This window comes from Cyprinus carpio, chromosome A24 (genome assembly GCF_018340385.1).
Source record: "Cyprinus carpio isolate SPL01 chromosome A24, ASM1834038v1, whole genome shotgun sequence".
Lineage (NCBI taxonomy): Eukaryota > Metazoa > Chordata > Actinopteri > Cypriniformes > Cyprinidae > Cyprinus > Cyprinus carpio.
This window is the reverse complement of record NC_056595.1, coordinates 22,414,171-22,441,564: the sequence shown is the minus strand read 5'-3', so window position 1 is coordinate 22,441,564 and position 27,394 is coordinate 22,414,171. Positions and strand designations below refer to the sequence as shown.

Below are 27,394 nucleotides of genomic sequence, written 5' to 3'. Positions count from 1 at the left end.
CACTGAAGACCGGAGTAATGATGATCAAAATTCAGCTGCGCATCACAGAAATAAATTACATTTTAGAATATATTCAAATAGAAAATAGTTGTTTTAAATTGTAATAATATTTCATATTTTACTGTATTTTTATCAGATAAATGCAACCTTGGTGAGAATAAGAGACTTCTATCAATAACATTAAACAAGGTGTATATTTATAAACATTTTTGATGGATTTTTATGATTTTTTTATATGAAAATTCTGTATTCACATTTGGCAAAAAGTAGTTATCTTAGAAGGCAACATAATGCACGCCTACAGCATGCTGCTTTCACAGAAAGCCCACTATGATTTGGAACAGAGCTAATGTTTCTGTTTATGTGAACAAAGTAAAGCAAGAAACAGCTTCAGAAACATACTTTCTACCCTTCGAAACAAGTTTTACCTCCTTTCACCGAATCCGTAATTATCCAAAAACAAACAGCATCAAATGACATCACCCCCCCACCTCACTGAGGACTACCTCGCCGTGTCTCCAAGCGTTAAGGCTTTGTTTTTAGCCAGCGAGATTCCCGGTTCAAGTGACGGTGTTTCATCTACTACAGATGCTATCTGTAATGAATAACAGGCTTAGATGAGGCTGACAAATCAAAACAATACAGAGAGGCATCATGAAGGAGCCTCGGGCTGAAATACACAACAAATCTGATGTACGTGTGTGTGTGTGTGTTTCTAGTGTACGGCGTACTGACGGTCTGTTCAGATAAGCTCGCCGGACCCTTGAGCTGCCTCCGAGTGTTCATTATAAATACCACGCTGTTTGTGTTCGCTGCTTCTGTATGGAATGTGAGTATGTGTTATCGTTTCACACCGCTGAAATCCTTCCTTCCGGTTTTTACGTCCGTGTCTCCACTGCTGGTCGAGTGGAGTAGACTGAGGTCGGACCTGTGTTGGACAGGGGGGCGTGGCTTTTTGGGGCCACCACAGGGGGGCGTGTCATCAGGGAGGGGGCGGGATCTGTACCCCGAGCAGCTCGTAAGCGAAAATGTTCCAGAAGATGGCGAAGAGGAGGAAGGTGATGAAGGAGAAGATGAGGACCCACCACCAGGAGCACTGTTTATGCAGAGACTCCTCATAGCTCCGCAAGATCAGCAGCCCCATGCTGATGCCCACCACTGCGCCCGACAGATGAGCCATGAAGCTGGGCTGCGGTCCGGAGGAGGGGAGGGGCGGGGAGAAACGCAGCCATACGGCACGGCCCACCTCTGAACTCACTGCCAAAGACAGAGAAGAGATTGGCAGATGTTTGGAACAGCATACTAGTCTACTACTTATACTACTTCTGCAATGTGTCATTTATTTTTAATATACAGGTACATCTCAAAAAATTTGAATATCATGGAAAAGTTCTTTAGTTTTTTGTGATTTAATTAAAAAAAGCAAACTTTCTTATATTCTAGATTCATTGCACACAAACTGAAATATTTCAAGTTTTCTGTTTTAATTCTGATGGTTACGACTTACAGCTTAGGAAAATTAAAAATTCAGTATCTCAAAATAATTTGAATATTCCATTTTGAGCTTGATTAGATTGATTAATTTTGAGTATAAATACTGGGTACCTCCTGGGCTAGTTTAGAATGTGCAGCCACAATTATGGGAAAGAGATTTAGGAGATTTTGGAGCACTTTATGCTTCTATCTGCTGACAAGCTTTATGGAGATGCTGATTTCATTTTGCAGCAGGACTTTAGCACCTGCCCACAGTGCCAAAACCACTTCCAAGTGTTTTGCTGACCATGATATTACTGTGCTTGACTGGCCAGCCAACTCACCTGACCTGAACCTCACAGAGAATCTATGGGGTATTGTGAAGAGGAAGATAAGTAACATCTGACAAACAATACAGAGGAGCTGAAGGCTGCTATCGAAGCAACCTGGGCTTCAGTAACACATCAGCAGTGCCACAAACTGATCACCTTCATGCCACGCCACACTGAAGCAGTAATTCCTGCAAAAGGAGCTCCAATCAAGTATTGAGTGCATAATTAAACCTACTATTTAAATCTATAACATTTATTTATTGAAAATATTTTTTTGATTGATCTTTGAGAAAATATTCAAATTTTGTGAGATACTGAATTTTAAATTTTCCTAAGCTGTAAGTCATAACCATCAGAATTAAAACAAAAAAAACTCTAGAAATATTTCAGTTTGTGTGTAATGAATCTAGAATATAAGAAAGTTAGCTTTTTTGAATTAAATGACAAAAATAAAGAACTTTTCCATGATATTCAATTTTTTTTAGATGTACATGTATTACATTAAAATTTTTAACATCTAATTTGATCAAAATAAAAATGTAAAACAACCATGTTTATTTTTCAGATAATTGGAGACAAACACATTGAAGTAAAAACTCATAATACATGTAATGAGGTCAAGTTATAATGTAGCATACAATTGTTTGAAATCATTGCATAATGCACATACAGTATAACACTTTTTTTAAATAGTAGACAGTATCTAGTGTATACTACATAGACTTGCATTCTGAATATAGCAAATTAAAAAATGTGCTAGTATGCTATTGTGAATTCAGCCACAGCCTATTTACTAAAGTATGAGAACTACAATAACTACAGTTACTTACTGCAAACAAGTGCAAGAATCATCCGTAGCAATTTGTATGGACACTTCATACCGGCCCAGTTCTGAAACACAAACATATGCATGTTAAACGCATTATGAAGACTTTTACAAAGTCGGCATAATGGAAATTAACTCACTCAAAATTCAGTCTATTTTTTAAATGCGTGCTTTTACTGTGAACTATTTATCCAGGCATGCATTTCCTGTTTTTTTCTTTTGGCCTTGAAATGTTCAATAAAAAGTAAACATTAAAAAAATTACTCGGTCTTAAAACAGACTTCTCTCTGGAGATGTATGCTGGATTTCTGATTTAAAAGCTAAAATGTAAAGCTAATCTGCAATGCCATCAGTTTTGTTATTGTTCACTAAAACTATAAATAAAATAATAAAATAAAATAAAATATTGAATGAAACTTAAACTTAGATCTGACAGGCTAAAGCCTAAAATAAAAATAAATTAAAGCTATAGAAATATTGATAAAAATAATAATAAAAAGGCACATAAAATTACTAGACTTAGATTAAAATTAAAATTAAAAATAAAATGAAAAAATAATTAACTTCAAAATGCTGTAAAGTTTCTAAATCACCCCCTAGAGGTGGAACTAAACCTCTTTAAAGGTGGATTTTTGCTTGAGGAACAAATGAAAATGATTTCCTGTGGTGACTGACAGCGTGTCACTGATGACATCATCCAGCTCCACCTGTACTGAATCCAGAACATTCCTTAAATTCCACTCACACACAAGGCTAAAAGGCACTTATATTCCCATAACAACGTGTGTATGAGGAAAGAGGGAGAGCTGAGACGCTGAAGAGACTTTCTGACTCTCCGAGGTCTGTTTGTGTCTGTCTGTGTGCGAGTGATTAGAGACTCTTTGATCTTTAGGGAAGCCGAAGTATTCATCATTCTGCGTTTCTCTATTCCTCAGCCTGATTTCCCCTTTTCATTCATTCTGACAGAAGTCACCATGGCAGCAGTTAGTTTTGGTTACCATGACAACGTTGGCGAGATGTGCTGAGCAGAGTGCATAGACCCCGCCGGACCCGCCCACCACCGGAGCGCGCATATCTGTGATGGACACCGTCAGAGAACCTGAGGAGACACGCAAAGACACGCGGTTAAGACAAAGAGTGGGACTATTTGATACATCTTGTCCTGCAAGAGCCCCGCCCACAAGTAGTGACTCACAAGTAGTGATTATGACATCATTTGAATCGATACATTCGAATTTCTAGCGTGTGATACATTGTTTCCTGAGAATCTCAGTCTGTGTAAAGACCTTTGTGCAAAATTAAAAAGCTTGCTTGTGTACACACTGTACGTTTGTTGATTTCAGAAAGCCTCTACTGAGTAAAACTGCTCTTGATAGGCAAATTTAATCATAATATAATTGGCTCATAATGACATGAGGGGGTCCCCGCATAGGGACCTGTACACCACTGATGCTTGTTTTTTTTCCAAATTATTTGAAGTTTAATAGAGAGTGTCTAACTGTCCTACTTCCATTAAAAATAATTTAATAAAACCTAAATTTAAGATTTTTTAAAAATAAAATATTAAAAATATAAATGTAATTTTTTCCGAATTTTAAACTGTAATAAAATAAATGTAACTAAATTTAAATTTTAATTTAAATGTATTATTATGTTTAATTTAATACATTATTTAATCAATTTAATTTTATTTAATGCAATATTATTGCAGGTACCATAATATTGCAAAAGAGGTGTTTAAATTTTACTCAAATTTGATTTGCATTAAAATATGCATTTGATTACATATATTAGTTATGGGAGTGTTGGCCTAATGGCGAGAGAGTTGGACTTGTAACTCTCTCTATTTTAAATTACAGAATTTACATACAGCTCAGGAGCCATGTGTTATTTTTTATAATACTAAAAATAAACACATTAAAATGACATGCGCAATATATGTGCATATATAAACCCCCCCTGACCTGTATTTCTGTTCTATTCCCATCACCACTGCCGACCCATTTAAGGAATATAATAAAGGTAATTAATAGTTGTCATGTGATTATAGGATACAGAGCTGCTCTGTGCTGCAGTTTATAAATGTACTATAGAAACTACCTTTTTTCTTTTTTTTTTGAGGAAAATAACTGAAATTTTCATTGTGCAGAAATTGCATCCGTTATGTCAAGGTGTTCTGAGTGGTTAGTAGGACATTGCTATGTGGTTGCTAAGGTGTACTCGGTGGTCGTTAGGTGGCCACCCCAACTGGACTATAATTTATTAGAGAACATTCAAACCCACAGTGGCACAAAACACACTGAGTACAGCTCTAAACTAAAAGCACATAGGAAAGCGAACATGCATGTAAAATACAGCAGAAGCGGGTGAGATGAGTGATTATTGGAAAATCCTCGGTGTGTGTGACAGATCGCCTATACGGTGCGTTACACACTGAGATGTGCTGCGCTCAGCACTCTTACTCCACCACAGCTTCATCATTCTGCTTTTTTTTATCTTACATTTTCTCAATACTCTTTCCTCTCGCTCGTCCTCCACCCTCTCACTCTATTTCTCACGTTTTCCTTGTCTTTTCATCTCTTTCTCACATATAGTCTCTATGACTCTTCTCATTTTCTCTTATCTGCTCTTGCATGCTCTATTCTCTCCTTCCTTTAATTTCCATCTCACGTTCTGTCCTCAGCATGGACGCTGATGTTGCAACATGTGTGTTGGTGTATATTTTGAGTAAATATGATATAACATAAGTGTTTATTATGTAAGCTGTATTATGCTACACCACGCCTATTTGATTCTGCTCCTGGACTGAAGGGCCACGTCCTGCAGGGTTTTGCATGAACTCTAATTAAACAGACCTGGACCAGCTAATCAAGGTCTTCAGGATTATTAAATAACTACAGGCAAGTATGTGTGATTAAGCTCGGAATTCAGCATAATGAAGTTTAAATTTAACTGCACTGTCACCTGTATATATATATCATATTTTACACACACACACACAGAAAATGTAATGCATGGAAATGGTATATATATATATATATATATATATGCACATATTATAATAAATTACTTAATAATTGAATTAAAATCTTTTTTAACTGAATAAGAATTTTACTTATTGAATTTAATTTTTTACTATTTAATGAAATATGTAACATTACTTCAAATAAAACAATCATTTTACATTACGGAATTTACATATAGGTCATAAGGATGATTACATTAGCATTTTTGATATAGTTTTAATTTTTGTTAAATATTTTTGTTAATTGAACATGAATTTTACTTATTAAAATTATTTTTTATTTTAATATGTAATAAAATATGTAACATTTCTTTATATATATATATATATATATATATATATATATATATATATATATATATATATATATATATATATATCTCAGAATTTACATACAATTACTAAATTTATACTTATTTATTTCTTTTTAAAACATTTCCAAAATTAACCAATTAAAATAACACATATAGATAGTATAATATTTTTTATAAATTAAAAAATATAAATGAAAAACGGAAATAAATAAATGTTTGATAATAAATTAATAAATAAATCATGAACAAAACCATTTTAACTGAATAAGAATTTTACTTATTGAAATTTATATTTTATTCTATAATAAAATATGTAACATTATTTAAAAATAATAATAATTTAAGAAATTTACATTCAGGCCAGAATGATGTTTTGATTTGTATTTGTATTTTTATGTTTATTATTGTTAAATATTTTTATGTTTAGTTTTGATTTTTGTTAAATTAGTGAGAAATAAAAGTTAATAAAAATACATTTTAATTTAATAAGGATTTTATTTAGTAATATATATACATATAGATATATATATATCTTATATATATATATATATATATATATATATATATATATATATATATATATATATATAATATATATATATTAGTCTGAGTGAAACTCTTATGGGTGTGGCCCTCTAGGAATGGAATAGCCCTGATTTTGGAATATATTTGTCTGTTTTATAACAAGAAGAGCAAGATAGCTAGCATTAAAATGTAAATGTATTCTATTACACATACTACACACAAGCACCGCTTTGGTGTGTATGTGATGAGAGATAGATGGGGGGATGTGTGTATGTGTGTGTGTGTGTGTGTGAATAATTCAGAGATTATTGATTAGGTCATTGGCCGCTGGTGACATGTCCATCATAAATATGAGCACATTCTCCTGGTGAACTTGTCACAGTGCAAGGACGGCCAGATGTATGCGGACACACACGCTCTAACTCACCAGCGATGACTCCTGCCATATACAGCAGACTGATCCTCAGGATCCCATGAACCATCTCCAGAGGAACTCCAATCATCAGCTGGAGAAGAGCATTGAAACCCAACTGCTCTAACCTACACACACACACACACACACACACACACATATCCAGAATGTAAAACATCAGCTGTGGCTGCAGGTCTGTACGGCTAAATTTAGACAGAGCAACACTAGCAAATGAAGTTCTTTGCAATGCATATTACTAATCAAAAATGAAGTTTTGATATATTTATGGTAGGAAATTTACTATATATCTTCATGGAACATGATCTTCACTTAATATCCTAATGATTTTTGGCATAAAAGAAAAACTGATAATTTTGACCCATACAATGTATTTTTGGCTATTGCTGCAAATATACCCCAGAGACTTAAGACTGCTTTTGTGCTCCAGGGTCACATATGTTACAACAATGTCATTTTTCTTCATTAAAAAGTGAGATTTGTCATGAAATCTCTTTGATTAAATGCTCAGGATAATTCTATGATAGATGAATGCTCTATAATATGTTGCATGCATTAATGTCATTTAAAGTCAACATAAATGTGAAATGGAGTTCTCAACCCATTTTACTTTTGTAATGTGATGTATTTCTCAGAAAAATGCAGACGGGACTTAATTTTATCCGTTAGGAATTGATTGCACAGTGAAAAGCATCTCATCATGACAGATGATTGAAGGAGAGGGTTCTGGTGACATCAGTTGATAAGCAAAGTCATTTCAGGTGGAGTATTTTATTGCATTTTGATAAAAGATGATGAAGACAAACTGTTTTCTTTCAAATATATGAATCATGCTCAATAAGGCCAGGAACATGCATGAAGAAATATATTCGCATTTGACTTTAAAGCTTGTAAAACTCAGTTTCTAAACATGTAGGTTTATTCGAAGAACAGTTGCTAGTTGCATATTTAACCAAGTGCACTACAGCTGATGCTCACTTATTTATAACTGGAGATCTAAACAAGAGTTTAGGAGGAGCTTGTTAAAGTTCTTACCCAACATGCATGAACATATAGCTGAAGAACCTCCAGATTTGTGCGCGGTGTCCGGGATGATACACCAGCGGACTCTTCATGAAATCCGGCTGGTAGGTTTGCAACACCCATTTATTGAGCATCACGCCGTAACACATGAACACTATGATCTAGAACACAAACACACTGTAAGGCCTGACATATCAACAATAGTCAGAAACATCTAATCTTTGGATCTGGATGAGTTTATTTAAACTTCAGACAAAATAAACAAGAAAAGAAATACTAAAAATCTGCATATGTGGTTTTTGCTGAGAATCATAATTGATACATCAGGCTTTTATGGCTCACATAGCAAGATATAATGAGAATATGGAGCTCACCTCAATTCTAGAGGCCCGAACTGAGCAAAAAATATACAATTTGGTGTAGATGCTGGTATTTATTTGGCCAGAAAGATGATATTCTGTTATTTTGCTCATAATGTAAATCAATGAATTATTTGTAATAGTATAGCAGACTACTTACAGTAAATGCATTTAAATATCAGTTGATCTCATAATAATGTCTTAAGATTATACTTCAATGCTTAGTTTTATGATCAAAGCTCTGCAGTTTTCACTTAAAACATAAAATGCAATGCAATACAATGATGATTCAGAGATAAATAAACAAATAAACATTCCTGAGAAGCCTGATGGATTCATATTTGATACTCACATTTTAACATGATTTTTCATAAATGATGTATGGATAATCAAGTAAACCAAAGTTGCTTCAGTTGAGTAAGTGTTGATTTCTAACAATATAAAAGTTATTCTTGTTTACTTTATAACAATCAGTAAAGACCTCATAGCAAAAAGACGTCTGAAGATGGACGTCTGTACAGTTATACTAAATATTTTAGTTGCTAAGTATTAGATTGTGTGCAACAAATTTTTTAGCAAAGTTTTGATTATATTGATCATTTAGAGGTCTTTTAAATTTGCGTATCAAATATACAGTAGGCTTTATAGGGTTACAAAAACACAACCAAAAAGTTTTGCCAAGAAAGGTTTGTTCTAGTTTCTGGTGTTTTAAAGAACGAAGAACCCCTAAAGCAACACACAGAGCTCAGTGAGGTGTACCTGTACGATGGTAAGGATGGCCATGAACACAGGAGGAGGGCAGAGTCTGCTCTGATGGAAGTACCACCGGCGGTCCGTCTCGCATGGCAGAATCTCATAAGCCACGTAGCGCACGAAGCGCTTGTACACGCCCAGCCCCGTCTCATCCAATAGGATCTCTCGCTGCAGAGTGCGACGCCCATTTGCAATAGCTCGGCGGAAACTACTGGAACGTTTACTGTTCAGCTGAGAGAGAGAGAGATGGACATCTCATTAGCTGTTATTATAGTGAGAAGCTGTTTAATTTAACATATGTACATCTGTGTTGCACGAACTTTTCACAGTTCATAACCATCCATATATCATTAAATGATGATAATCTTGATACACCAACAAAATCTGAGCCACAGTAATCTCTGCTCAGTACAAAAATAATAACACAGATGCATCAACATTTCGTCACTTGAAACGAGCTGCGTCTTGTGTTCCAAAGCGATATAATGCAATTAATGTCAAGCGAGCCAAACATGCACATGGTGCACAGTCTCACTTTAAATAAACTCGTTTAGACTTGGAATTTATAATAAATGTTTGTTATGAATGTTATGAATTTAGTTTGTTTTATACTTATGTTTTTCCATTCCTGTTCAAAAAGTTGTGAAATAAGAGGAATTACTGTTTATAATGTTTGGAAATATATCATTTTATGTACATTATTGATTATTGTAGTAATAAGATGTGACTTTACATCAATGCAACATATTTTTTTCAATAATGTGATTTCTGACACGTTTTTTTCTGCAAAATATGGTAGATGTGCGCAGTGTTATACAAACAAGACAAAACACAGAACACTACAATAATGCTATAAACTAAGAAACAAAATGTACTGTAATGCACAAAACTAACAACAAAAGAAATATATTTTTTAAATAATATATAATCAAACATTATAAATCACACGAGTACTTCTAGAAACTCCTTTACATAAAGTATAAGGTGGCAAATAAAATATTTTCTATAATAATATATTTATATTATATAATGATAATTAATTTTTATATAAATATGAATATAATAAATATTTTTTAAAATCTAAAATAACAAAATAATTTAAAACAAACACATATGATTTTTATAATTTAAAATTATCATTTTTAATTGTTAATATTTAATGAATTATTTTAATATTTTTATAGCTAAAACATTATTTCACCAATAACTGACTATGACACGTAAAGTCTTTTAAATTTAAAATTTTCATCGTAAATGAAATGATAACTCACAGTTAATATTGAACTTTAGTATTTTAATATGAATTTAAAAATGACTAACATTCTTTAGTGTATTTGTGTGTGGTTTTGTGTACAGTATATAGACTCTTTTAACAGACCTCATAATAGTCACACACACACACACACACACACACACACACACACACACACACACACACACACACACACACACACACACACACACACACACACACACACAATCACAGACGTAGACCAGTTAAATACTGTGACTTTCTTACAGATCACTCTATGTATGCAGGATTTCTCACACTTTCCTCCATCTCCCTCATGCCCCAGATTTACACTTCACCCAAATCCTTTTAAATTCATAGCTTTCTCTCTGCCTCTGCCTCAGTCTCTCTTCCTGTAGAACATGGTTTTAAATCATCGTATGTCTTGAATTCCAGCCACATAAAGTGCACAGCATCCGTGTGCGTGCATCAGGGTGTGATTACGTGAGGTTTTTATCACATCTCTGAATGAGTCTAGCTAGAGCACTAAAACTGTCAACACAGAGCGCCGCAGTCGTGTGTGTGTGTGTGTGTGTGTGTGTGTGTGTGTGTGTGTGTGTGTGTGTGTGTATTAAAAGAGCCTGCGGCAAAATTGATTCAACTGTCTGTGCCACAGTGAAAACACTTACACCCCCTCGTATCAAGTGTGAGAGAGTGAAGAAGGTCCTGAGAGGAACACCGCTGGATTTGTAAAGAAAGCACGTGGAGGTTCAGAAATGACAGAGCTGAGAGCTGCAGCTTTTCATTCATGAACACACACACACACTACCAGCATTCATCTGTTCCAGGTCTCACAGAAATAACACGACAATCAAATATCACACACAGTATTTGTGCATCAAGGGATCCATACGGTTGTATGCACACAAACACACAAAATAACATTATAACAAAGAAAACACTATTTTTATTTCCATTTTGAATAAATGCAGTTCTTTTCAACTTTCTATTCATCAAAGAATTCTGAAAAAACTGCATCACAATTTTCACAATCATATGAAGCAGCACAACTGTTTTAAACATTAATAATAGTCAGAAATGTTTCTTAAGCAGCAAATCATCATATTAGAATGATTTCTGAAGATCATGTGACACTGAAGACTGGAGTAATGATGCTGAAAATACAGCTGTGCATCACAGGAATAAATTATATTTGAAAAAAATATTCAAATAGAAAACAGTTATTTTAAATTGAAATAATATTTCATACTTTTACTGTTTTTTGCTGTATTTCTGATTAAATAAATGCAGCCTTGGCGAGCATAAGAACAAAATCTTATTGAACCTACACTTTTGAGTGTAGCTCAGAATCTAGCTGTCTAGTGTATTTGTGACTATTGCATGACTCCAAATGAACGCAAACCATCTTCGATGTCATATCCACCAATGTTTACCATCCAGCCTGACAGAACTGGAGAGGATCTGCAAGGAGGAATGGCAGAGGATCCCCAAATCCAGGTGTGAAAAACTTGTTGCATCTTTCCCGAAAAGACTCATGGCTGTATTAGATCAAAAGGGTGCTTCTACTAAATACTGAGCAAAGGGTCTGAATACTTAGGACCATGTGATATTTCAGTTCTTCTTTTTTAATAAATGTGCAAAAATGTCAACAGTTCTGTGTTTTTCTGTCAATATGGGGTGCTGTGTGTACATTAATGAGGAAAACAAAATGAACTTAAATGATTTTAGCAAATGGCTGCAATATAACAAAGAGTGAAAAATTTAAGGGGGTCTGAATACTTTCCGTACCCACTGTACATTTGTCCATTATAGGTGCCACGCAGCTACACTGGGACGCAATTTAAGCACATATTGAGTTATATGTCTCTAGCACTGAAGTCATGTAACTAGTGACACGAGTAGTCAGCACGTACTTAACACATTGTTTAGAGGCAGATGTAATTGACTAGTTTGTGCAATCTTCCTAAAAAGTGCTAATTTTATCAGCATTGTAACTTGTAAACACAAGCGAGTTTCTCAGTGGACTCATAAATAAAATGCTGGCGGTCGAATGCATGCGGCTCACCAGTTCTATGAGTTCCTGGTAGCAGACGTGTCCGTGTTCATTGCTCTGTACCAGCGCCAGCAGCATCTCCAGTTTACTGGGGTCCAGCTGTAACTCATGGTGCTCAGCTAGACTGGTGAAGTTTTCCACTGCTATAAAACCAGTCTGCTCTGGGTCCAGCTGAACACCAACAGAAAGAGAGAACGAGCCAGTGTTTAGTTTAAATGCATTCACATACAGTAAAAACATGCATTTATTACACACACAGCACACAAAATAAATGCAACACGCGACATGTGCTTTGCATCTGCTTGTATATTTGTTCTACAAACACAAAATCTGAATGATAAACAGTATGATTCAACATTATGCTAAAGAGCAACTGGAATGACTCCCAGTGGGTGAGCAGTGAATCTTTTTGCTGTACATGGGTGAATCTGTGATGAATAAACCTACAGAATGTTCTAAAACAGAGTAACAGCAAGATATCTTTACAGTAGGCCTACATCAAGCTGTCTGAGCAAGAAAAAAAGATTTCCATGATATGACTCCATTAACATGGACACACACGCAGTTAGTTCAAGCAACGCTGTTGTGACTCAAACATAGTCATTCTGCACAATTCATCTGTCTGCCACACACACACACACACACACACACACACACACACACACACTCAAAGATTCTGTAAGTATTTCACATTACTGTGTGAGTTTGTGTGTAACTAACAGATCCAAAACAGCAAAGACAACCCAGGAGGACACACGCTGCTGTTTCTGCTGTCTGTGTTTACTCTGAATTACTTCTGAATGCTATATTGAAATTTCACGGGGTATACAGTAGTCAACATTTGAAGTGGATCAAAAAGTTCATCAAAGTTGTCCTAAAACAAGAACGGGTTTTGTTTTGGTTTTAGAACAACTTAAAAGGTTTTGTTCCACTTCAAATGTTGACTACTGTATGGATAAAAGAGGAAAAGGAAGGAAAGGAAGACAGGGAACAAGATAGGAAAGAAGGAAATGAGGAAATTAAAAGAAAGGAATCAATCTATGAAATGAAAAGAAAGGGAAGGAAGAAAAGGACATAAGGAAGGAAGGAAAATTGGAAGAAAGGAAAAGAGAAAAGGTGGAAGGATGGCCAGACAGATGGGTGGACTGAAGGAAGGAAAAAAAAGAAATAAAGTAAGGGAAATGAGCAGAAATGAAAGGAAAGGGAAGGAAGAAAGAATGGTGTGAATAAGGAAAGAATGAAAGGAAAGGGGAATGACCAAATGAAAGGACAGAGAAGGAAGAACAGGGTGGAAAGATGTGAGAAGGAAGGAAAGAAAAAAATGGGAAAGAAATGAGAGGAAATTAAAGGAAAAGAAAAAGATGGAAGTACCGATAGAAAGAAGGAATTAAAATAAGGAAGGGTGGAAAATTAGAGAAAAGGAATGGGAAGGAAGAAAAGACAGAAAGGAAGGAAGGAAGGAAAAAAGGAAAAATTAAAGGTAAGGAAAGGGAAGGAAGAAAAAGACAGAAAGGAAAGGATGGAAGGAAGGAAGATAAAATTTGAAATTAAAATAAAGAAGTCATAAATGAAAGGAAAGTAAGAAGAAAAGGAAAGGAGATGAAAGGAAGGAAAGGAAGGAAAGCATGGACTGCAAGAAAGAAAGAAGCACATACAAACTACTAAATGATCTGCTGGCCTGTAATGATGTAGAAACAGACAGGAGGAGGAAGAGGAAGAGGAAGAGGAAGAGGAAGGCGAGCGGGTGAATGCGAGGGCTCTGTGTAATGAGCGGAGGATGAAGGATGGAGGGATGAGAGCAGCAGACACATGTGGAGAGAAGGATGGAAGTGAAAGAATCAGTTAGAGAGGAGATGCAGCACATAGAGCCGCTGCCGTGTCACCATGGTTACAAATTACCAATGTGACACCCCGAGAAAGACTGACACTGTGTGTGTGTGTGTGTGTGTGAGCGACTGATCTACTTCTGTCACCTCGCACCACATGATCACGTACACAAATCACCAAACACAAAACAGCATTATCATCGAGGAGTGAACAGAATCTGTGTCCCATTCCAGCTGTGCTGAAACATCAGTGTAGTCACTGTGTGTCAGTCTGAATGCTGCTGATGGTCTGTGCATTGATTACATGAGCATGAACAAAGCCGTTTCCCTGCGCCTGTCTTTCAATGCTAAACTGTTCTAAAAAGAGCCGTACTGTTGCCATGGTTTCTGAAAATACATACCATATGGCTGAGCCCAGAAACATCTGAGCAGTGATATGGTGTTAGTAGTAAAATATGTCAGCTTTCACATCACAAATGATCTTAGGTTTACACGGCAAACCTTACAAAGCATTACTGGAGCAGTACAATGATGGTATCAGGGCAAAATATTAGAGTACTTCGATAAATATAAAGGCATTTAAATGGCATCCAATGATTCACACACACAACTTTGAAAGTTTAGGGCTGGTAAGATTTTTTTATTTATGTTATTGAGTCTTATTCTCATGAAGGCTGCATTTATTTGATCAAAAATACAGTAATATATTGTGAAATATTATTAAAATTTTAAATAGCTGCTTTCGATTTGAATTTATTTTAAAATGTAATTTATTCCTGTGATGCGCAGCTGTATTTTCAGCATCATTACTCCAGTCTTCAGTGTCACATGATCTTCAGAAATCATTCTAATATACTGATCTGCTGCTCAAGAAGCATTTATGTTTATCAAGGTAATACATGTTTTTCAGGATTCTCTGGGAGAAAGTTCAAAAGAACAGCGCTTATTTGAAACAGGAATCTTTTGTAATATTATAAATGTCTTTTCTGTCACTTTTGATCAATTTTATGCATCCTTGCTTTATAAAATATTTTTTGTTAATAGATCAAGAAAGAATACGTTGAGATCTCTTTTGAAACTCTAGAGGAGACCCTTTACTGGGGTCTTTTTCTCAGCACACTATCACTGCAGCTGGTCACTGAGGAAGAGTCTTAGGACGAACTGCTGCTATTTTATGCAAATATAATGCTAAATATGGTGCGGCAATCCAACTATCAACTGCCCTCTTTCTCTCTGAACAGCTGGTGCCAAAGCAAATACTGCTTACACACACACACACACACACACACACACACACACACACACACACACACACACACACACACACTGTATATGTAACAAGATTCTTACATTTTCTGATCAAAATGTGAGTGGCGCCTGTGCAAAAGTTGCAGTCAAGATGATATAGTGTTGTGGGTGGTTGCCAGGTTGCTGCTTAAAATATTGATCTGTGTTTTTCACCTAGTTATTTTATTTAGTGCTATCAAAAACAAAAACAAAACTAATTAATCACACATATTTTCTGAAACTAATCGCGATTAATTCCACCTAACATTAAAGTTTTTAAATATACTTTTATATTGCAATCTTCAATTAATGTAGAAATAACAAAGACAGTATTTTTTGATATATATATATATTTTTTTTTTTTCTATTTTTTTGCAACATGTTAGCAAACAGGTGTGCAGTACAGGAACTATTTTCCATACAAACATGCACAGAAATACCAAGAGACATCACAAAGAAATATCATCTGATGTTATTCTGAAACTAAATATGGCATTAATTACAGTGAGTGAATTATAATGATGATTGATGTTTATTTAAATTAAGTTAAAACTGATTATGTTCTGTAATTGTTTTCAATTAATAATAAACAACAAATAGGGTGGCTTTCGTATATATAATGCTTTAATTGCTCAGTTATTTGTCAGAAATAAAAAACACTGATATGATAGTTCTTGTGATCAGAAAGAAAAGAAAATATCTATTTTCTAGATATGGTTCAAATGTTCAATGCAATTTTCAAAGTTTTAACACTTAAAATCAGTGATTCAAACCAGTGCTGTTTTGGTATTATTAATATACTTTCATATTTTTTTGTTAATATTTTTCATTATATTTTATCTTTATATCTTCAGTTTTTTTTTTTTTTTTGGTTTAAAATATATCTATTTCTTTAATTAGTTTTTATTTTATTAGTTTTATTTTATTATGTTTTGTTTTTTTTGGTACTAAAAATGAGCAATGTTGCTTTGGCAACTAGCTTACATAAAATAAGTTAAAGTTTTTTTATTCAGTTCATTTTCAAGTAATGAAAACTTTTTTATATATGTTTAGTTTTAGTTTATTATAATAACTATGAAAACCCTGAACAAACCTTTAACACCGACTATAAGAAATAGCGATCCTTACTTCCACAAGCGCCACTAACTAAACTAAACAGCTGGTGAGAACAGACACTGGGTAATTCTGTAATTTAGAGCTGTCTTCCATTAATTCAGTGTATCACACAGAGCGTTGAACGTGTGTGTGTGTGTGTGTGTTTGCACAGGTGAACTGTGTGCGTGTGCATTAGAGCCAGAAATAGTCTGAGCTCAGCACTGCTTCCTACAGCAGAAAAAAAACATAATAAACTGAAAGGTTAAGCATCTTGCCTTTACACACACAGAGTAGCTGCAGCACATTCACACCATACGTACACTAACACACACACACACCCACACAACACAACCAAACCGTCAGGCATCGCTTCCGTCTGACAACACACTTACTGTACAAGCAAACTCAGAAGCACAGTGCCTGTGAAAACATATGAAACACACTCACAACATACCAACATAAACACACACACACACACTCAACCGATGTCTCTCGGATAAATAATCAGTCTAAATCACTGAAGTAATGAATAACCAATATAAACCATTTATAACTCGAGACCAGAAAGCGTGACCTTTATTAAAGCCTTTAAATCTGAATTTTGTGTCTGCGGAGCCACTTTTGTTTCAAGAATGAAACTAATTAGCATATACTCATGCATATGTCTTCAAACCAAGCTGTCGTTTGAATCCTGATGAATTTCTGAACTCATGTGAGCTCGGTCTTTTGGATTTGCAAAGAAGACTCAGCACGTAGTACCAGAGCATCTCAGTGTTAACACCTGCTTGAAATGTAGCTGTTCAAACAGCAGAACTCTTACTGAAAAAGTTCTCACTTTTGTACGTTCTTCTGTACGTAGAGAGTAATGCGTTCTGCAAACTGGCGGGTAAATATAAATTAGTCATGTTTTTGGAGTGTTTGCACACAAACCTGCCAGCTGTAAAAGAAAAAACAAAACAATGTGCTATAAACATAATGCGTCATTTCATGACTAAACATATTTTGGTATTTCTTGGTGTCTGTTGCTTGAAGTGCTCGGCTCTTTTCTGATCAATGATGACTTCTTTCGAGTATTTTTGGGTGTCCTCCTCTGATCTTCCAGCGGTTGGACTGGAGGTTTGTGAATAAAGCAACTCAGAAACAATTGGTGGTAAAATTACCATTGAAGCTGAACTGAAATATCCATATTAAAATGACTAATGAAGATGAATTGAACTGAACAGAACTGAGCATAACTGAAGCTGAATTTAAAAGTGTACATGGTCAAAACTAATAATGCAGCGGAACTGGAAGTGAAATAAGCTGAATTTAATCTAAGATGAATTTATCTATATAGTCAACAGCAATAATTATCTGAACTGAGCAGTCTTTCAGTGAAAACAAGTCAACTTACTTAAGAGAACTGAATTGAATTAATCTGATCTGAAATTGAATTGAAGTCACAGACACCCAAAAAGCTGCATTGCTACTTTCTTGGATTTACATCTGCCATTCACTGTTAAAAGAGGAAAATATATGATATTGAAATATAAACACAACTGTTTAAAAGTTTGAGGTCATTAAGATTTTTTCAAAGAAATTAATACTTTTATTCTGCAAGGATGCAATAAATTGACCAAAAGTGACAGTAAATATGTTTAAAATTACAAGTTACAAAAGACTTATATTTCAAATAAATGATGTTCTTTTTAACTTTCTATTCATCAAAGCATCCTGAGATAAATTATTTACACGAATTTATTAAGCAGCACAACAACTGATAATAATCAGAAATTTTTCTTAAGCAGCAAATCAGCATATTATGATTTCTGAAGATCATGTGACACTGAAGACTGGAGTAATGATGCTGAAAATCCAGCTTTGATCACAGGAATCAATTATATTTTAAAATATATTAACATAGAAAACGGATATTTTTAAATTGATATGATATTTCACAATATTACTGATTTATTTTTGATCAAATAAATGCAGCCTTGGTAAGCAAAAAAAGACTTTGTTCAAAAACAAACAACCTTTTAAACAGTACTGTGTGTTTAAATATGATTTAGGGTAATAAAATGCATGTAAGTGTATATATCCACATATTTCCATATAATCGCATACACAACCAGACATGTGTTGAGCACAAGTGCTGAGTGTACTACTACTTCTACACTAACAGCCACTGACTGAACATGAGGACCTCTCCAACACACACACACACACACACACACACTCCAGTACTCATTCATTCCGACTGTCCATCTTGCTCCGTATCAGCCTAGAAAGACACACACACACATGCACGTCGATGCACAGGAGGATGCAGTAACCATAGCAACCTGCTGCTGCTTACCTGCTCTTGTATGAGCTGAAACAGAGAGCTTCTATCCATATACTGGGCCCTGGTGCGCACACAGCCACAAAAAGAAGGACATAGGGGGAAATCGCACGCAGAGACACGTACACACACACACGCCAGCGGTCCGTCGGTCTGTCTGCGGGGAGAGAGACCCCTCGCACGCCCGCTAGTAAAGGCCAGTATTGTATCCGCAGGACGTCCTCCGGTGAGGGAAGACAGCGGAGCCGTCAGTCCAGGGTTTGGCTGATTCCAGCTGGGTTAAAATCCAAAGTCCCACTCACCGTCCAGAACCCACAGACCCTTGTGGCACTTTCACACCCACTTCCCTCCAACTCAGAATCACCCTTAGCTTGCAGTCGGTCCACTTTCTGTCTCTTTTTCCCTCAACCCGTCTGTCCCTCTCCGCTCGCCCGTCTTGCTGTGCTTGTATTGCCTTTACCTCTGCTCTGTAAATCTCTCCCTCTCGCCCTCTCTCTCTCCCCTCTGTCCTCCACAAAGACTGTACTACCTGAATACCAATGAAAGAGGGGAAGGAGGCAGCAGTCTGCGGCCAATCAGAGGCGAGGGGGGCGTGTCCAAAGAGCTGCAGCTCTCCATCTACCCTGCAGGAGTCTTAAAGAGAGACTTAACACACAAACACACATTCACTGCAGTGCACACACACACACATACACACACACACACGGCATGCAAGCGCACTTGGGTTTCCTAAATCAGACATCACAAGCAGCAGATACTACGGACCCTAAAACACATTCTCAGGGTGTTTAATCACTGGTTGTGCTGGGAATATGCTGATGATCATGTATATACTGGAACTTGCTAATAAATGAAGTCATTTGGCTTGGTTATTGTCTCTGAGGACTGGTTAACTGTGGTAATAAATGTGAAGACGAATCTCTAAAGTACAAAATTTCTCGGTGTTATTCACGATATGAATAAATAAAAGTAATATAGCTGAAGTTAATGGAAGCAATATTTTCTGGAACCTTTCGAGAATCTTTTTATTATAAAAGTGGTAAAAATGTGTCTGTTCACATACGTAAAAAAAATAAATAAAAGCGAAACTTAAAATCAAACAGATTTTCACCTGAGGCTAAACTGGCTGTGCAGATTTTCTCAGACACAAGACTTATTGTTGATTTTAAAGCTCACGTTGATTTTGATTTCGGATATCATTCATTCCCGCAAACAAAAAAATAATAATAATAATCTACACTGTTAAAATTATTTTTTGAAAATTAACAAAGATTATTGAGCATGTTTTACAATAAAATATTAAGTTTTTTATTTATATATTTAAATTTTACTTGCCATTTCTTTCTAATTGTTTGTGAAATTCACTACCAATTTCTGAGTGAAAATTGTTTCAAAACCTTTTCTTTTTTTTCCAGTATATTGCTAATATATTTTAAAACATATTTACATCTTACATTTCTTCATACATTTTGGCATTGTTTTGTATATATGCAAATGACTTTATTTATAATTTTAGAAGGATATTTTTTTAAAGAATTTGCATTTACCCAAAATAAATCCATAAATTTGGAAATGTATTGTCTTGCACATTTAGCAAATGTATTTTCTTGCATGCTATGTTTAATATTTGAAGGATTAAATGAACAATATTTTCCATTTAAAAAAAATATTTCCTTAAGCCACGCTATTTACAACATATTTAAAATATATATTTTTAAATATATGAAATATATATATATATATATATATATATATATATATATTTAAGAAAATATTGTTTAAATGCTTAGAGAATAAGTATTAAAAAAAATTAATTTGCTGTATGTGTTTCTGTGTTTCACGGAGTGGAGATGTTTATTGCTTAGTGTTGGGGTTTGTTCAAATCTCTAACCCTAATTACCAGCAATGCTGTGACACAAGCCTTAGCAAACACCACTAACAGTTGTGACAGATTTTAACCTGGGGCTAAATAGATTTTCTTTTCTTCTTAGACGTAAGTGTTTATGATAAGCTCTAAGTGGTGCTGATTTTACAGTTCACATGGATATAAAAACAATCCATCAATCCATCACTGGCCTCATGCATATGAACTCCATGACCTTTCTACTCTGGTTAGCATAATATAAGACAGTACTGACATTAATCAATGAGCAGAAAACCCCACAAAATCAGTTTTTCCCAGTCAGCAATCAATATCATTATTCTGTTATGTGTGCATCAGGAGTGGAATCTAACCAAATCAGCAAAATAACCAGGTGTTACATTAATAATGTATTTATGTGGATATTTATTAATTGTTTTGTAAGTAAACTAATTAAAGAGAAAGTACGCATTTATGATTTGTTTTTGTATCCTATATAAACGCTGCAGAACAGAGCAGTGCTGCTCTCTACTGGTCAAACATATGTAAGGCATTCTCTATACACTTACAGAGACACACAAAGACTTTTAATCCACACGTGCATGCACACATTTCTCTCATTTGACATTTTAAAGACATACAAGTGTCATGTTACTCAAATAAAAACATTTTATTCTATAATTAGGCTTAAAGAAACAGTTCACCCGAAAATGAAAATCTGCTGAAAATGTACTCACCCTCAGGCCATCCAAATTAGTTTGTTTAAAGTTAAAATTCATTGATTTGTTTCTTACAAACACACAGTTTTTGCTTCACAAGACATTAAGTGATGGACTGGAGTGGTGTGGATTATTGTGATGTTTTTATCAGCTGTTTGGACTCTCATTTTGACGGCACCCATTCACTGCAGAGCATCCATTGATGAGCAAGTGACAGAATGCTACATTTCTCCAAATCTGTTCTGATTAAGAAACAAACTCAGCTATATCCTGGATACATTTTCAGCAAATTTTAAACATCCTTTAACAAATCTGTGCAGATATGGTTTTGTGCTTTATGTGCAGTAGCATAGCATATAATGCAAATGACAAAGAAAGCACACAACCATATATCTTTATAGAATTATAGTTTTGTCATGTAAATATGCATAACACATACCGTATTTAACAGGTAGCACATGTAAGAGTGACTCAGCCACCTTATAGTCTGATGTCGTCATGCATAGCTGTAATATAGAGAGAAAAATCACGAACATGAGAAAAATGTTAATTCCTGCATATTAAATAGCAAAATACAATAATTCTGACTTCATGTGGAAGTTTTTACTGTTCAGTACACTGCATTAGTGCTGTTAAAATGAGTAATGAGCTTACTAATAAAAAAAATGTATGTAATTATTTCCTTGAGCAGTTTACATTGTTATTTTCAGTCCTACTGCAATTATGACAACGTACGTGCAATATGAACAATCAATCTGCTATTTTGTTTTTCGCATCTCAGCAGCAGCCTATAATGAAGCATATCAGTTATTTTCAGTTAAAAATACAAAAATCCTGTAACTGTCTTTATCTCTACATTTGTGAAATTATTGCATTGAAATAATGCATTGCATTGTGTGCTCACAAACTAATTTCTATAGTGTTCAGAAATATTTCCAAACCCCGCTTTCAGAAAGAAAGGTACAAAAGCTGTCACTAGGCCGGCACCTTTTCAAAAGGTACACCTTTTTATACCTTATTTACCTCTAAAGGGTGCATTTTAGTACCTTAAATCTGCATGCTAATACCTAAAGTGTACATTTTAATACATAGATGGTATACATTAGTTCCTTTTGAAAGGGTACCGCCCCGTGACAGCTTTTGTACCTCTTTTTTGTTTTTATTAGAGTGCATGATGGCTGATTGGAATTGGACAGAACTATGTATCTTATTAACATGGACTGAGTGAAGGAAGGTGCTGTTATCAGCACTAGACAACTGCAGACACCTTACACACATCACAAAAAGGAGCTATGTACTAGTCTGTATCACACAGATGCGTGCAAACACACACACACACACACACACAGTGTGAGACTGTCATAACAAAAAGAGTGTGAGATGTGCATTGTGCTTAATAGCTAACAAGGTGACATTCTGTTAAAATCTGCCACAAAAGAGGAAATTATGTGTCAACTGTCTAGAGGAAATTATAAATTAATATTATTACATGAAACAGAAATGCATTAGTTATTCCTGAGAGAAAACTTCCAGCGTGCTCAATCGCCAACTTGAGAGCTTAATAAAAATAAAAAAGGTTAATAATCTGCTTTATCAACTTCATCTTGATTGCAAATATCCAGTAGGCTAATTAAAAGTTCTGTAAAGGGGCTTGCAGTGGATGTGCATAGTGAAGAGATTCAAGATGGCGTTCTGACTGTAAAACCATCAAGCCTGAAAATGTGAATAACAGAACAAGAAGGAGCGATAGAAACACAACTGTGCATCAGCCCGAAAGCAGCCTAAACTGATGAATTTATAAATGAACGGTGCAAAAATAAGGGGGGAAAAACCCAACGGGATACGCGTTTTCCTGCCCACGGAGAGATAACAAAAGAACACCCGAGCGTTTAAAGCATCAGCACAGTCTTAATATCTCAGTCGGATCCATAACGCACAAACCATCGGGAATGCATGCACTGGTCGATATGTTGAACATCACCACGGTACCGGTGGGTTCTGGTCGGTAAAGCTCGGATTTGGGTCGTTGGCAACTTTCCTAACAGCCGAGCTCTTCTCTCAGATCTCTCAGCATTGGAGCTGCTGGTTTATATACTGTAACGTTTTACTCGTTTAGATCCGAAGCTCATGCATGACACCAACACCTCATGAAATGCGTGACTATTATCTGCAATATGAGCGCCACTTTATTTCGCGCACATTTAATTTATAGAAGGTTTAACAATAAATAATCGGAGAAACGTCACGCGGACTCGGTGGCCGGACTGTGTTAGTTCGTCAGCTACTTCAGCTTATTAAAAACGAAAACGACGTTTTGCATGAATCAAACCCGTCCTGTCCTCGAGTGTGTTGATGGGGCTTTCATAAACATTCGGTGTTGTCCAGCTCGAGTTCGTTGTTTTGGGTTAATTTTACGCGAATTCTTCAAAATACATCACCGCGCTCGTCGGTTTGAGCTGATTTTCGGGGAATAAAAGTTCATGGCGAAATGAATTCGGGACAAAACGACACACGCACGTAAAGCCTAAAGCCTCCGCTCTCGGACCGTGTCGTTAGGAGGATCGGTACCGAGCGAGCCTGGCTAAATTCGGCCTCAGTTCAAGGAGGAAGAAACACAAACCAGCCCGCGCAGATTTCATGGAAGCCCGCTTGATCAGCTGCTGGCAGTTGGTGTTCTCAATCACGTCCGCGTGGAGGCTTCATCTATACTACAGGCGCACTTCGGCGAATAATATACGCACTTTCCGCATCGCTCAGCGTGGGTTATTTAAATACACATTTTAGCCTAAACAAAGACGAAGGTGCGACGTAGTGGTAATTTAATCTGCTATCGATAATTTTCAACAGCTGTTTTTTTTTTTTTTTCAAGTAACTTTTTTTTCGTGAGAGTTTTTGACAGAGTTGGGTTCTGTTTCGGTTTGAAATCCTTCAGGACCGACCATGGCTGAAACAACAGCTACTCCGACATCCAAGCCTAAGAAGACGAAAGGCTCCAAGAAAGCGACGTCGCATCCCAAATACTCCGAGATGATCAAAGCGGCCATCGCAGCCGACCGGAGCCGCGGCGGCGGCGCGTCGCGTCAGTCCATCCAGAAGTACGTGAAGAACCACTACAAGGTGGGAGACAACGCCGACTCCCAGATCAAACTCGCCCTGAAACGCCTGGTGGCCAGCGGGCTTCTGCGACACACCAAGGGCATCGGAGCCTCGGGCTCCTTCAAACTGGCCAAAGCCGAGGACGCCAAGAAGCCAGAGAAACCCAAACCAGCTCCCGTGAAAGTCAAGAAGCCTGCCAAAGCCGCTGCGAAGCCCAAGAAAGCCCCCAAGCCCAAAAAAGTGGCAAAATCCCCCGCGAAACCTAAGAAAGCCGCCGAGAAGAAAGTGAAGAAGGCAGCGGAGAAGAAGAAATCGCCTGTCAAAGCCAAGAAAGTTGTGAAGAAGACGAAGGTGGCCAAACCTGCCAAGGCGAGCAAAGCCAAGAAGGCGAAAGCGGCGAAACCCAAACCCAAAACAGCGGCCAGGAGAACGGCCAAGAAGAAGTGAACCCAAATCGATCGGAACTCAGTGTAAATACACTTTTTGAAGCAAATGTTTTTGGTATATTGTTATTTTTGTAAGGTCTTCTGTGCGCGGACTTCAGCCCCACATTTTTACAAGCGTGTTTGTTTCTCCAGAAACTTTTTTTTTGGTGCGCATTTGCAATTCTATGAAGAAGATCCCAGACACCGAAACGGCTGAACTGTTATTTATTTTTTTTAAAAATTCTTTCTGGACGTTTTCTTCTTCTTGTTCTTCTTTAAGCTGAACTGTATTGCACAATATTATTATCATTCAGACATTCTAATTAATTTGCCAATTAGATATGTCGCTAGAAGATGTATTCCTCCTGTACGTCATTCTAGGAACGTGATGTCATTGTATGAAGAACGGTGCCCTGTACAGAATCACCTTGTGACGTGGATCGTTGTTGTCTAGTTCCATTGCTGTCCATATAATACTGTCATTGTTCATCAATAAACTTTTCTAACTGCAAACAGTGGGCCTACTTTGTCTAGTGTTTTACTGCAGCACCATGGAGAGCTCAGATAGATAATATGAGTTTAAACGGGTACCGTGGCAGTGGTCCCATGTGAGGTGGGGGTCTTGAGGGAGCGCGCACTCCAGTCCAGGAGAGCAAAAAGTGAAGCGCATCTTTGGATTTGAGGGGCGTTTTGACTCACTGCTGCCCCGCGGTGTATGATCTGAGAACTGCAGCTGGGGTAGATGCAAATGCTTAGTTCAGATGACGTGTCAAGCGGTGTGACATCGAAAAATGAAAGCAATTTCAAACAGAACCAAAACAAACTCAAGTAACATTTTTCTAAGACTAAAAAAATAATCCCACAACATTCATTTTACTTTGATACACAGGATACAAAATGTGAAGCATTTACGACTTGCCTTCATTAAATAATATACAAAATAGGTTACAAATGCTAGATACTTTAAAAAAAAAAAAAAAAAAAAAAAAAAAAAAAACTAAATGTACTAAAAAACTAAAAACCCAATCAAAACTATAACACCAATTTAATAGTTTTAATTGGGTTTTAGCAAACAAAAAAGGGTCAAATTGAAAATGAAACAGCCATAAAAACAAAAAACTTAACTATAATCCTGCAAAATATACTTAATTTAAAACCATTTCAAATATAAAATCTTAATAAAACATTAACTTAATAGTGAACTATGACTATTTAAGTGAACTCCAAAAAGCAAAATGTGAAAATTTAATAGTGATCCATTTTAGCACCTAAAATATTCACACAAGACTTCATTGAAAACCTGAGACTTCTTGGAAATAATTTTGAGACATTAAAACTGTATTATATGGAAACATAATATATTCTGTCTTTAATCAAATGTAACTAGATTTGTAGCTCAAGATGCTCTTAAGAACATCAAATAATTAAAGCAAAAAAGACAAACTAAAACACTCTCAAATTCAAGTTTTTCAATTCCACATTTTATTCAACTGGTTATGCTGGTAATTGTAAATAAAATATGTATTAAATGAAAAAGATTGCAGCATTTTCACTAACAGTCTCGGATTTTTGGACACCACTGTACAGTACAGTACACTTATTTTATCCCTTATGTTGAAAACAAGTACAGACGTTATTTGTGAACCATCCAAAACTCACCTCGTGCTTCTCTGATCTCTCTGTGTATATTGTATAATGTTCTTGAAACGTGATGCTGTATCCAGTCTGAACAGTAACGAGATACGGGTTCACTGATACAAGAGGGCCTGCTGCAAACCTGCCTGACACATTCATGTGTTAAAACTCAATTTATATTACAGAAATATATGAATTGGCTGAATGATGTGATAATCTAACAGAAAAACCTGATGCACAATGTGTATTGTATGATCTCTCAACAGATAATCAGCTGCTCGAGTCATGTGATCAAGCAAACTGCACCACATTTTCAGCATGCTGATGTCATAGAGCACAGTACACAAAATCACCAGAAAAAAATATATATATTGTTTATTGCAAAATATTTCTATTACAACATACTTGCTTCATTCGAAGCATCTCATTCGATGCTGAAGCTGGAAGACCAAGGCAGATGACACACAAACCTGGGGGACTTTTAGGTTAAGTTAATAATACTGAACAAAATATTGAAACTATGAAAATTAAACCAATAAAGCAGGACTGCCACAGTTCTCTTTTTGAAGAAATATGTTCACATGCAAATTCATGTGAGTGAACCAGAAAGACCTAGCCCTAAAACTGGCTTTTGAGTTGCTGGGAGAATGTTTTTAGGCTGAATGAGGCCCAATAAATGATAAAATGGTAACAATGGTTTCAAGATAAACCCAGTTTGGACAATATTATAAACACAGTATCCAGGTCATCCTTTGCTGTCCA

At 35.8% G+C, this 27,394-nt stretch overlaps 2 protein-coding genes across 7 annotated transcripts; one reads left to right on the top strand and one right to left on the bottom strand.

The window, feature by feature from the left end:
• Nucleotides 1-212: 212 nt before the first annotated feature.
• On the bottom strand, nt 213-24,177 carry LOC109094129 (rhomboid-related protein 1-like). 4 transcript variants are annotated; one of them, XM_042714742.1, is made up of 10 exons: nt 24,097-24,139; nt 22,212-22,264; nt 21,916-21,982; nt 12,378-12,536; nt 9,067-9,291; nt 7,961-8,109; nt 6,923-7,035; nt 3,630-3,730; nt 2,636-2,696; nt 213-1,257 (listed from the first exon to the last, which is right to left on the bottom strand). In XM_042714742.1, the coding sequence occupies exons 3-10, from the start codon at nt 21,934-21,936 to the stop codon at nt 983-985; spliced, it is 1,104 nt and encodes a 367-aa protein (XP_042570676.1). In that variant the 5' UTR covers nt 21,937-21,982; nt 22,212-22,264; nt 24,097-24,139; the 3' UTR covers nt 213-982. The 4 variants fall into 4 exon arrangements, with proteins under 4 accessions (XP_042570676.1, XP_042570675.1, XP_042570677.1 ...); XM_042714741.1 differs by lacking the exon at nt 24,097-24,139 and adding an exon at nt 18,912-19,529 and having other exon boundaries at nt 22,212-22,250; XM_042714743.1 differs by lacking the exon at nt 22,212-22,264 and having other exon boundaries at nt 24,097-24,177.
• On the top strand, nt 24,103-25,510 carry LOC109087548 (histone H1.0-like). Of its 3 annotated transcripts, none has more exons than XM_019101750.2 (2): nt 24,103-24,234; nt 24,409-25,510. In XM_019101750.2, exons 1-2 carry the CDS (start codon nt 24,114-24,116, stop codon nt 25,017-25,019), a joined length of 732 nt encoding a protein of 243 aa, XP_018957295.2. In that variant the 5' UTR covers nt 24,103-24,113; the 3' UTR covers nt 25,020-25,510. The 3 variants fall into 3 exon arrangements, with proteins under 3 accessions (XP_018957295.2, XP_042570678.1, XP_042570679.1); XM_042714744.1 differs by having other exon boundaries at nt 24,148-24,277; XM_042714745.1 differs by having other exon boundaries at nt 24,169-24,290.
• Nucleotides 25,511-27,394: the final 1,884 nt, after the last annotated feature.